General features: G+C 33.1%; 1 protein-coding gene across 1 annotated transcript; it reads left to right on the top strand.

The window, feature by feature from the left end:
• Positions 1-3756: 3756 nt before the first annotated feature.
• LOC107483307 (uncharacterized) lies at positions 3757-4479 on the top strand. The gene has a single exon (XM_016103938.1). The coding sequence runs from the start codon at positions 3757-3759 to the stop codon at positions 4477-4479; it is 723 nt and encodes a 240-aa protein (XP_015959424.1).
• The last annotated feature ends 8346 nt before the right edge of the window (positions 4480-12825 follow it).

The raw sequence follows: 12825 nt of genomic DNA, 5'->3' as shown, positions 1-12825 counted from the left end.
CTCTCAGCCGCACTCGATTCATTTCTGCTATAGCTTTCAACGTCCCTCCTTTCGTTGTGTATCGAATGAAAGCAAACATGTAGATATTTCCGCTTTTTCATTTTCGGAATAGATAAATGTCATTGATGCGTCCCGTCCAGTTGAACAAATGGAACAGCTCTCGTTTTGATATGTCTTCAAGAAGGTTACTCACAAAAACGGGAAGGACTCATTCTCCAGTCGTCGATACTCCTCTCGCTCTCTCTCTCTCTCTCACGCATCTCTCTCACTCTATAAGTCATGATTTTATATTGCAACCTAAATTCACAAACATATAAAGGGAGCACACTAGTAGTCAATAAGATTTAGTGATTAGGAAACATTAGTATAGGATAGTCCAGCCTGTGTCATAGTTAAATCATGTTACTATTATCTTTGTCTTAACAATTGAAGAAATACATATTCAATTCAAAATGCTCCAACTCCCACAATAGAAAACCAATAAATACTCAATAAACAGGTTCCCATGGTCTATAGACCATATGCATTAAATAAGAACAAATTAGAGGTTCTGAATAAATAAAAAATAAACCAATTTTCAATCATCCTCAGTGAATGCATTACATTGTAAAACTTTGTTGCTTTTGCTTACTGTACAAGCACAAGTATTTGGAATAACAACACACAGAACACCAATAATGAAGAATAATGGACCCTCAAACCCATCTAAAAACCTGATGAGACAGACACAAAGAGAAAAAGAGAAAACTCAACGTGGCTGTAAATAGAACTGGCCCCTGCCTATGGCTATGGTGTCTATATATAGGAAATGAGTAGCAGAGATTGTTTCCAGTGGAAATGAACATGGATTAAGTTCGGGTATGTTTGGTAATCACGTTTGAAGGAAAAAAACACGTTAAAGCTTCTTAAAAGTTTCACTTTTTTGTTTGGCTAGTTTTCTTCCCTATAAACGCAGAAGTGATTTTGTTCATAAAATCACGTTTACAAGAAGCAATAATTTCTAGTTTCTCTGTTGCACTAACGTGCTTTTAGCTAATACCTTCAATATTTATTTTTCTTTTACCAACTTTATCTTTTATACATGTTGTTGCATTATTTATTAAATTCTTATTATTCCTCTCTATAGGAACTCTTTTTTATTATTTATTATTTATATTTAATAGAATTTATTGATCTCATTAGGTAAAATAAATTAAATAAAAAAATTAATCATAAATAATAATAGTTAAAAATTATAATGTACTAAAAAAGAGTACTAAGAGTATTAAAAATATATTATATAAAAAACATATAAGAAAAAAGTATAAAAAAAATATTAAACATGTATAAAAAAATAATATTATAATAATAACAGAAAAGTATATGGAACCAATTAATAATCAGCCAAGAATGGAACAACATAATTAATTATAATTAGTTTTATTAATTTATAATTTAATTTATTTGTTAAATTATTGTTGACCACGTTCAAAACATGAGGGAAGATACGCTAGTGTTAGGAGAGAATCACTGAACAGATGCTTTGATCATTCATTAGTTGGTTCCATATAATTAATTATGTTTTATTAATGCGTAACACATGAAACATAGAAATCATATCCAAAACCATCCAATTTACAAGAAAAAGAAACATCTGTGTGCCTATCAGTAGCAACATCCGGTTAAAGTCACCGGTGCTTCTGGTTTACCAGTTGGCTGATTCTTGGCTTATATAAAGTTGGTTCCCTAGCATTGTTGTATTATAATTTAATGTCATGTCCTTTTAAGTAATTATCTATCTAAAAGTGATTTTAACTAATATTATCCAAACAATATTTATTTTATCAAAATCAATTTTGATAAAGAGTTGCCAAACATAAATCATGTTGACACAAACTTACTTCTATAAAAAATTAATTCTATAAAATCACTTTTATTCAAACTCGAGTTTAACCACCCACAATCCAAACACAAACTTCGTCGTGCCTACTTTTCTGGTAAAGAAGATTTGTGAATGCAATTGTCACCGACGGGGTTCTAATCTGCTTGATTTGGATGCAGATTACCTGTAATCATTGTGTTAATCGTAATAGCATAATAAGAAGGAGGAAATTGGAATAGGTATGATGATTTTCCTAATAATAGTGAATAATACTTCAGTTCACTCTTCACATAAGAAGAACCAGAATGTGAAAAAGAAAAAGAGATGCAAAAAGAAAGAAGGTGAAGAATCTAACCTAAAGGATCATTGGTAAGAAGAGTTTTATACTTCAGTTTCCGAAATCATAATTCATTTCATTAATACAAGGTGTTCCAACACATGGATTTGAATTTACAATAGAATTGAATTCATTAATATTTTTCTTGGCTTCTTATTAAGAAAAAATATAATAACATAAAGTGGGAATTTCAAATTCCTCATCTAAGTGCTCTGCTAGGGTTTAGTTACTATGTTAGGGTGTTAGGCTGCCAACTGAGGTTCTTGTGAGAATTTTAAAATTCTCATCTCAGTGGAAATCTCTTGGATCGTAATTATAATTGAGAAGGGAAGTGATTGAGATAGCTAATGAGGAGGAGAATAATAGGCTACGGAGGGAGGGAGTAATCCTATTTGACTCAATCGATATTGAAAGGGGTTTGGAGGAATGTAGGAGAAGCCTAGTGGGAAGATTACTTGCGGATCATTTGTTCACTATTGGTACAATAGATCCTGCCATGACAGCTATATGGAGACAGCTGGAGGGAATGAGAGTGATAGATCATGGTGAAAATGTTTTCCAGTTCTTTTTTTAGAAGGAACAAGACTTACTCCGAATAGAGAAGGAAGTCCCTTGGTTGTTCAAGAATTATATATTCAATATCAAACGGTGGGTTCCGGATATGGATATAGCAACAGAAGATTTTTCAACTGTCCCAATTTGGATCCAACTATGGGGACTACCAGAATATTGCAAAACGAAAGAATTGGAAAAGAAGATTGGTGACTCGATGGGAGAGGTGCTAGAGGTGGGGCTGTTTCTGATGAGAGGAAGGGAGACTAGAATTGTTAAAGTCAGAGTCGATCTAGACGTTACAAAGAAGCTACAACAGGTGATAAAAATCGCAGGGCCAAATAAGAAGATTATAGAGATTCGATTAAAATATGAAAAATTGGAATTTTCTATTTTCTTTGCGGCCATCTAGGTCATGAACTCAGGAACTGTTCCAGTAACCTAAGTATGGAGAACCATGAGGGGGATAAGGAGGAGAAGTGGGGGGAATGGCTAAGGGCGGACCAGGTGGGAAGAAAGATAGAGGAAATGAAGGAGAATCCCAATTTTAATCAACAAAAGGCGGGCTGGCAGAGTAACGATCAGCGCAAAAAACCAACCCAGTTAGTCTGCTAAAAAGTCTCGCTGGTCTCTCAATAGACGAAAAGGAGAACTCTAGTCAATTGAATCAAGGAAAAACATTGGGTGTGATATTAATGCAGAGTGGGAAAAAAGCTACTTCAGATTCAACTAAGGCTATTGAGAATGCTATAATAACGAAAGACACGACAACAATTCCAGTTGCAGAAATGAGAGTTACCCAAGATGATGAGGCGTTTAATATCAACAAAATTGGCAACAAAAAACAAAAGTTGAAACACTTAGCTAGGAAAGTGGAGCCGGGGAAGTGTTCTGTCGTTGGAATTAAAAGGAGAAGTAGCAAGATTGAAACGAAGGCAGAGCATGAGAATATCAAGGTAGCTGAAACGGGAGAGGGTGCCAGCCCACAATTGACACCCAAGGATCAATGAAGATGTTGATGTGGAATTGTAGGGGTTTGGGGAAGACCCTTACAGTTCACAACATACAAGGGATCAACAGATCTCATTCCCCCGAAGTGATGTTCTTATGTGAAACAAAGAACAACTCTTCGTTTGTTACAAGGCAGTGTGAGAGGTTGGGGTTTCCGAACAGTTTTTGTGTGAATCCTATAGGAGTTGCTGGAGGTTTGGTGCTAGCATGGCGGACTGAGGTGCAGATTAATGTTATGGAATCAGCAAGCTTCTTTATCCATTTCAAAGTTCTGGATACTAGCAGAAACAAATTTTGGAATGTGATTGCAGTGCACCTGCATAGTGAAGAAAATCAACGGAGTGGGCAGTTTGATAGGCTACTCCAAATTCTCAACTTGGGAGAGGAATTATTCTTAGTTCTGGGAGACTTTAATGCTATTATAGCTCATCAGGAGAAGGAGGGAGGGAGGCCTAAAGCAACTAGTTCTGTTGAAAAGTTTCAGAACTTTCTTGATGGTGGCAATTTAAGTGACTTGGGGTATGAAGGAATTAAATACACGTGGAACAACAGACAGTTTGGAGACTCTTTTATCAGAGAGAGGTTAGATCGTTGTCTGGTTTCTAACCATTGGCGGCAGGATTACCCAACAACAAAAATTTTGCATTTGGAGGATCAGGGGTCAGATCATAGACCTATTCTTTTGGAATCAGAACTGCAGGGTCGGAGGCCAAAATGACGTTTCTGCTTTCAAGAAAGATGGTGTGGGGATGAAGAGATGACTACTATGGTAACAGATGCATGGAAGACAGAATACTCAGGTTCTCCTATGTTTAGGCTATTCAATAAACTCAAACAATGTCGGCATAACATTGTTGAGTGGCTGAAACTGAAGCCAGGCAACTCAGCTAAGATAATAGAAGAGACCAAGAAGAAGTTAGAAATCGAGAAACTGAAGGGGGCTGGAGCTAACAAGCAGCAGATTCTCATCCTTGAGGCAACTTTAGAAAATGCTTATGAGAAAGAAGAGAGGTATTGGAAGGAGAAATCTAGAGTCAACTGGTTACAATGGGGAGATCAAAACACAATTTTTTCATTCTAAATTTTGTTCAAGGAATAAACACAACAAGATTGAAAAGCTCCAAGATGAAAGCGGTCAGTACCAATCAGAGACGGAAGAAATTGGTAGAATAGCCCAAGAATTCTTTGAAAATTTATTCACAACTTCAAATCCAATTGATCCGGAGGAGACTCTGGAAGGTATAGAGATTAAAGTGGATAGAAGGGAGAACATAATTCTCACAAGGCCGATCTGTGATAAGGAAGTCAAGAGTGCAGTCTTCTCTATTAACCCATTCTCAGCACCAGGAGAGGATGGGTTCACGACAAAGTTTTATCAATTTTACTGGAGTATTATTAAAGAAGATGTAACTATGGCTGTCAGAAGTTTTTTCTCAGGGGGAAAGATGCTGCGTTCCCTCAACCACACCCAAATATGTTTGATTCCAAAGGTTCCAGGAGCAGATACTATGGGGCAGATCAGACCAATCAATTTGAGCACGGTATTCTACAAGATAATAGCCAAAATTCTGGTACATAGGATGCAAGGAGTGATGGATAAAGTAATTAGTGAGAACCAAAGTGCATTTATCAAAGGGCGGTTAATTAATGATAACATATTAATATCCTACGAATACATGCATTACCTGAAGAATAAGAAGTACGACGAGTACGACTTAGCTCTTAAACTTGACATGAGCAAAGCCTATGACCGGGTTGAATGGAGTTTTGTGTGGGAGGTTATGAAGAGGCTTGGTTTTTGTAAAAAATGGATAGACTGGATGAAGGAATGTGTTACGACGGTTTCTTACTCTGTTACTGTGGAAGGACACTCTCACGGCTTGTTTAAGCCAACAAGAGGACTCCGACAAGGAGATCCTCTTTCCCCCTATCTATTCCTAGTCTGTGCAGAGGGTTTATCTTATCTGCTCCACAGAGGAGAACAGAGACAGCAATTTTCTGGACTTAAATTAAACCGGAGATGCCCTACAATCAGTCATCTCTTTTTCGCAGACGACTCCATCCTCTTTAGTAAAGCAAATGTTCAAACATGCCAAAGATTAATGCAAATACTACAAGACTACTCCAGAGTTAGCGACCAGATTGTTAACCTGAATAAATCATCAGTCTTTTTCAGTCAAAATACTCCTCAGTAGATTCGGGCAGAGCTAGCACAACTCCTTCAGGTTCCACACGTTGGAGCCCAAGATAAATATCTGGATCTACCTGCAATTATGTCACGATCAAAACGGGAAACATTTAAATACATAGAAGATAAGACTGTGAAGAAACTGAGCTTGTGGAAAAGATCGCTATTATCAGTGAGTGGGAGGGAAGTGCTGATTAAGGCAGTGGGGACTGCAATTCCTATTTACACATTAAGCTGCTTTAAGATGCCAGAATCTCTCCTAGAGAATATTCAAAGAAAGATGATGCTGTTTTGGTGGGGCCAAAGAGGTGATGAAAGAAAGATGCAATGGCTGAGCTGGGACACTGTATGTCGAGACAAAAGTCATGGGGACTAGGATTCAAAGATCTCAAAGCTTTCAATCTAGCTATGCTAGGCAAACAAGGCTGGCGGTTACTCTCTAAGACAAACTCTCTAGTTTACAAGGTATTTAAAAGTAGATATTTTCCTTTCTCCAATTTCTTAAAAGCCCTACCAGGTAACAACCCTTCTTGGGCCTGGAGAAGTATGCTAGAAGGCAGGAAAATTATTGAAAAGGGTGTTAAATGGCAAGTGGGGAGTGGCAGTATGATTCCTATCTTTGAAGAGTCTTGGGGTGATAACAAAGAAAAAATTCAGAGATCCCAATTAATTAATCCCAACCACAACCTACACTGGGTGAACCAATTGCTACTTTCAGACAGAAATTGGAATACACAGCTCATCAACGATAGTTTTCCTCCCACTATAGCTCAGCAGATAATCCAGACCCAAAGAACAGAGCAACAAGATAAACTGATTTGGACAAAAGACAGAAGTGATACTTACAAAGTGAACTCAGGATACCGAATTGCATTCCAATTTTATCATTCGCCAATAGAGTTCCTCCCGGAAGTCTTCAAGCAAAAAGATGTGTGGCAATCGATCTGGTCCTTACATTCTCCAGCAAAGGTGAAGGTATTTCTGTGGAAAGCTATTCATGGAGGACTCCCAGTTAAACTCAAGCTGCGGTCCAGGTTTTCGAATGTGAATCCCCAGTGTCCTAGATGCATAAATGAACCAGAATCGATTATTCATTGTTTAATTCATTGCCCTCAAGTTGAGCAAGTATGGAGGAAAACTGATAATTTTGGCTTACCTGGAAATAGTACAGTGTTATGGAAATGGTGGAAGGAGATAGTAATGCGAAGCGGTGGTGGAACCCAAGGAAAACAAAGACGGAGCCTTACTGCAATCACCTTATGGAAGATCTGGTTGGCGCGTAACTTGCAAGTCTTCGAACAGAGAACGATCCCATGTGTTGAAGTTGTCGAAGGGGCGAGGAAGCTCATGGAGGATTTCTTCTCCAACAGGAACCCTTGTTGCTGAGTCCCTCTTCCCTGTTGTCATTGTCTAATTGTTTATTTCTTTCTCAAAGTTATCTTTATTTCATGTTAATCAATGTAATTGGTGAAACCATCTTCTTCTAGTGTTGTCCTATTTTGGACCGTCTATTTTCACAAATTAATAAAATCCTTCCTTTAATAAAAAAAAAAGAAAAAATATAATAACTGAAATTCACTTTCCTCCTTCTAATTGTTTAAAGTTACAATAGAGGTGCTGTTTTTATTTCAGAAGGGAAAAAGAAATCTTTAATTTCTAAGGGAATCCTAGGCTCTCATTGCCAATCAGTCACCTAAAACTAAAATTAACATTTGACACAGCGTCAATATAAAATCTAATCACAAATATATTCACCTAATTAAAGGCATTTAAGATTTTAACATAATTATTACCTTAGAAGTAATATAGAATTAATATTTCTATCCAAAATAAAAAATAAAGTAAAATAAGATTAGTTGATCACACTCAATGTTCTTCTGTTTTGCCCAAACTTAGTCTTAGAATATGATCCTCATAACTTAGATGCTGTTACATTATACACATGCATTCTTTAATAGAGTAATTTAAACTACACCATAGATTAAAATTGCTATAGTTTAATAACAATAGGTAGAAAAAGAAATCTGAATATCAATAAAAATGACATCTGTTCATTGTCACATAAGTTGACAACCTTTAACTAGTAATCATATTAATCACTTATGAACCACATAGTTGTTATGCAAACAATATATAGATTGATATTCCGATAGTATGCAAACCGTTGAAACCAAAATAACCGTATTCATATCTTAACCGCACGCCAATAATCCAAACACTCTCGATATATACATATTTTGATGTACCTTAGCATTTACAAGGAGCAATGAAATAGTTTATCTATTTTATAGTTTATTTGAAAGATATTTTGTATTATAAAATATTAAAATAGTATGAAATTATTTGTTTATATTATTTATTACTTTATAGTTAGATTTTATTTAGTAAAATCATTATAATTTAAAATAATTAGTTTATCCGATCCTTCTAATTCTAAACTTAAAAAATATGTCTTATAATTATAATATTAAATCAAAATATAAATAAGTATAAATAAAGAAATGAAGATTTGATAACATTGAAAATAATAAAAAAAAAGAGGTAAATATTCAATGAACAATAAAAGGAAAAAATGTGGTTGGAATAAGACTTGAACCTATGATCATATTCATAGCCTTGTGCATGATTTACAAGAAGAATAAAAACTAATTGTACTATTACACATGTGAAATAAATAGTCTTAGCTATTTTATAAAATATTTGGGGAGTTATGACCTTTGAATGTCATAACAAAATTTTGTTATTGTCTGCAACTTAACAAATTAAAAATTAATTTATTATGAATTAATTTTGTTTAAAGATTTAATTTATTGTTAATTAATAAATTATTATATATTTTAGATAATATTTAAATTTTTTATATTTATTTAAATAAACTACAAAGGAAGCAATGAGCCACTAAATTAGGCGCGTGTATGTAGGTATTGACACGTGTCACTTCAAGAGCCACAGACATGTGTAAACTGTAACCTCTCACATCAACACTAAAGTAAAAAGTGCACAGATGACATATACATACAAGAATCTCTAGTCGCAGTCTTTTGGAAAATCTGATCATTTGCTATAGTACAATAATTATATTTCTTGTTCTAAGTCCAAAGTTCAAACCAACAAATTAATATACAGGAGAATGGACTGGTACTGTCACTGGCAGACAAATTTTAAAAGAATCATAATTTCATAAAATATTAAATATTAGCATAAGATTGTAAATATTTACTACCCAAAAAATAGATATCTTATTCTAAATCCATACCAAAAAATGTATTATATGTTACTAATAAACAAATATTTTAAAAGCAAGAGAAACGGACTACTGCTAATAAATATGTCTGATAATATATTTTAAGAGTATATATTTAAATAGGTGTCTAATAAATTTTACGTCGAATATTAAAAATATGATAAAAAAAATTATTTTTTTCCCATTTTTGCATCATTTACTAATAAGCTTTCCATGTCTCTGTACCATAGCTTATTTTTCCACCTCCAAATTTGGAAAATCTTCATCGATAAAACTCTTTAAAATTTTTCCTAATTCTTCATCAAATATAGTCAAATGTAAGACTGACTTAATCTCTAAAATCTTATTATTTTTCCCTTTGTATTTTGCTAGGTTTTTTTCTTTCTTGTGTTCATCGAAGTTACTGGATTGTCTGTGATGATTGTACACACGTGACAGGTTAAGACAAACATTGTTTCCATTCTTCTCTCAATAATTAATATATACCTTCTAATTCTGTAAAAGCCGCCCCTCAAACCATGTATTTCAAAGCAAAAATGTATTTATATATTAAAATTACTGATTAAAATAAATTATTATATATTTCTGTATAAATATATTTATTTTTTTAATTAAATATATATTTAATTTAATTTATTTTAATATATATTTTATATTTTAATGATTAATTTTAATATACACCAAATATGATTATTTTCATAACGAGTCATATTTTTTACATTATATAATTTTATCACGTACACTTTTTTGTTGCAAAATTCAGGTTAACTAGCTATATATGATTATATTGGCTTGGATAAATGGACACATACAGAAACTTCCAAAGCTCATAAAAAAATAAAATAAAAATAAAAAAGAGATGAGGGAAAAAAAACCCCTCTCTATCATTTGAAGTTACAATTAGTCCAATATGATTTATCAATGATCTAAATTATTTGCATGAATGGTGATCACTATTGAGAGTATTAATATTAGAAGCGTGCCTTTCTTTCTTTATTCCTCTTCACATTTTAGAAGGATCAATTTATCCTGAGTTTTCAGATAGTAATTCTGATCACTCAATCAGTTTATCAAATTTAATAGACAAAATTTCTCAGTCTCGTTCTCAAACATTACCAGGTTCTATAATTTTGATGGAGGACATTAAGATTCAATTATTTCCTATTTTATCTCCTCTTTTATTCTAAAATATTCATCAAATAATAATCACTAGATTTAAAACTAAAGATAACTTTTTTACTGCTTTAATTGCCTCTATAACTACTGTTCTTGATTTTACTAATGATATTTTTAAAAATGTTAAATAGGTCTTACAGTCACCACATTGCTATGGATTTAGAATACAAAATTCTTTTAAGATGTAGAATTTGAGATTTAAGAGAGAGTCCACTAAATACTAATGTCTTTGGTAGTAATTAATAAATAGATCTTTACAATTAAAACGATAGAATTCTTAGGTACAAAACTAGGTTGATGGCAAAAGAATTCCACCCAATAATGAAAAAATATATTATGATCAGATATTTAATCCTGTTATTATATTAATAACAGTCAAAATTATATTAACTCTAACAGTGTCTTTAGATCGGAATATTAAGCAATTTTACTTTGATAATGTCTTTTTAAATGGTAAATTAGATGAATAAATTTATATGGTTCAATCTGAGAACTATATTGCTACTAATTCTTCACTTGTTTGTGATCTAAACAAAATTATTTATGGGTTAAAACAAGTTCTTTGAGCTTAGTTTAACACACTTTAGAATACTTTGATTTAATTTGGGTTTATTCATGCTAAATCTGATGTATCTTTATTTATGAAAGTCACAAACACCTATGCTATATATCTCTTAGTTTACGTCAATGATATTATTGTCACGGTAATAATCCAAATGAAATCTCTCTATTAATCCGTGAACTTAATATATTTTTTTCTCTGAAGGATCTGAAAAGATTTAGTTATTTTCTTGGCATGGAAGCTAACTATTTACCCAAGGGACAGCTACTAGTTACTCAATCCAAATATGCCACAGAGCTTCTCAAAAAGTCAAGAATGAAATATTCAAATCCATTACCAACTCTGATGATGTCAAGCATCAAATTGACAACCAATAATTCTAAAGCGTATCAGAATCTGAGATAATATCAAGCAATTGTTGGTGCGTTGTAGTATTTAACCATGACCTGACTTGACATTTAATATATACATAGTGCAACGATACAATATTAAAAAAGTGTCAAACGTATACTTAGATACGTCAAAGGTACAATAAATTATGGTATTTTGTTTTTGAAATCTTCTGACTTTCGTATCCTTGCATTTGCAGATGCTAATTGGGGTAGGTGGAAGTTTAGATTATCGCAAGTCAATTATTGAGTACTGTGTTTACTTTGGTTGTAATCTAATTTCGTAGAGGAGTGTAAAGCAAACCAAAGTCAGTCGCAGCAACACAAAAGCAGAATATCGAGCAGTTGCAGCAGTACAAGCAGAGATCATGTCCATCAAAAAGCTTTTGAGAAGCTCAAAATACCTCAATCAGTAGCTCTTACTATATACTGTGACAATTAAAACACTTATTTACTATCGGCCAATCAGGTTCTGCATAGTAAATATAAACATCTAGAATTAGATTATATTTTATAAGGAGTTTGTTTCATATTTCTTCTCAAGATTAGGTAGCGGGTAAAAATCGTCGCAAAACTATTTTTTATTACGCGACGGTTATTCCAGCGGTTAGTTCAAACCATCGCTAATCGTTTATCCATGGCTATCTTTTAGCGGGTATTTAACTGCCGTAATATGTTTAGCGGCAGTCAAAAATCATCGCAATATGGCATCAAAACTGCCGCAATTTGTCGATAGTATTGTAATGCGATACTTTGACTAAATCCCTGTCCGCTGTATCATTTACTAAGTATTGAGATAAACTGAGAGTGTTTGTTGACCTCTCCCTCAAACTGAGGAGGGTGTTAGAAATATTAATACTATAGGCGGTTAATGAATTAGTTAGCAATAGTGTGTTACAGAATTCTCTCTCTTAAAAAATACAGAGTTGTAATACATAATTTTACTTATAAGTCTTAACAAAAAATTTTCTTCTCTCTTCTGTTCTTTCTTTCTCACACTTACTTCTCTTTGTTCATCAAAATTATATTGTTGTGCACTCTAAAATAGATCTTTTAGGATCTAATAATCACATCAAAGATACAAGGATTATGTTTCTTCATAATTCGTGGCTATGGCCTATGAGCAGTGGATTATGCTTCTTCATAAATTGTTACGGACTCTGGTGAATTACTTTTTACTACAGTATCTTCATAAATTTATTTTATCTTCTAGTAAATTATATAGAGTTTCTGTACTTTACTAATCCGTTTCAACTTCTCAAAAATGATGTGCATTTGCATAATTCGTTTTAATCTGCCATGAATTACATAAAATTTAATTAGGACCGAAATATAACTTTTATCCAAAAAATGTATTTGGACAATATTAAATATAAATCATTTTATTTATGTAATTTGCCTTATTAATTACTTAAAAATATAATTTAATGGGCTCTATGCTAGTCGATAAAGTGTAGGTTATAAATATATCAGAAATTGGAGGGAAATTTGGTTTCACTGAGCTA

This window comes from Arachis duranensis, chromosome 4 (genome assembly GCF_000817695.3).
Source record: "Arachis duranensis cultivar V14167 chromosome 4, aradu.V14167.gnm2.J7QH, whole genome shotgun sequence".
Taxonomy (NCBI): Eukaryota; Viridiplantae; Streptophyta; class Magnoliopsida; order Fabales; family Fabaceae; genus Arachis; species Arachis duranensis.
Note: the sequence above shows the minus strand (reverse complement) of the source record. Positions and strands in the feature narration are given on the sequence as shown.

Excerpts from the sequence above, each read along its gene's own strand:
- LOC107483307 (XM_016103938.1), top strand. The coding sequence starts at position 3,757 with ATGAAGATGTTGATGTGGAATTGTAGGGGTTTGGGGAAGACCCTTACA.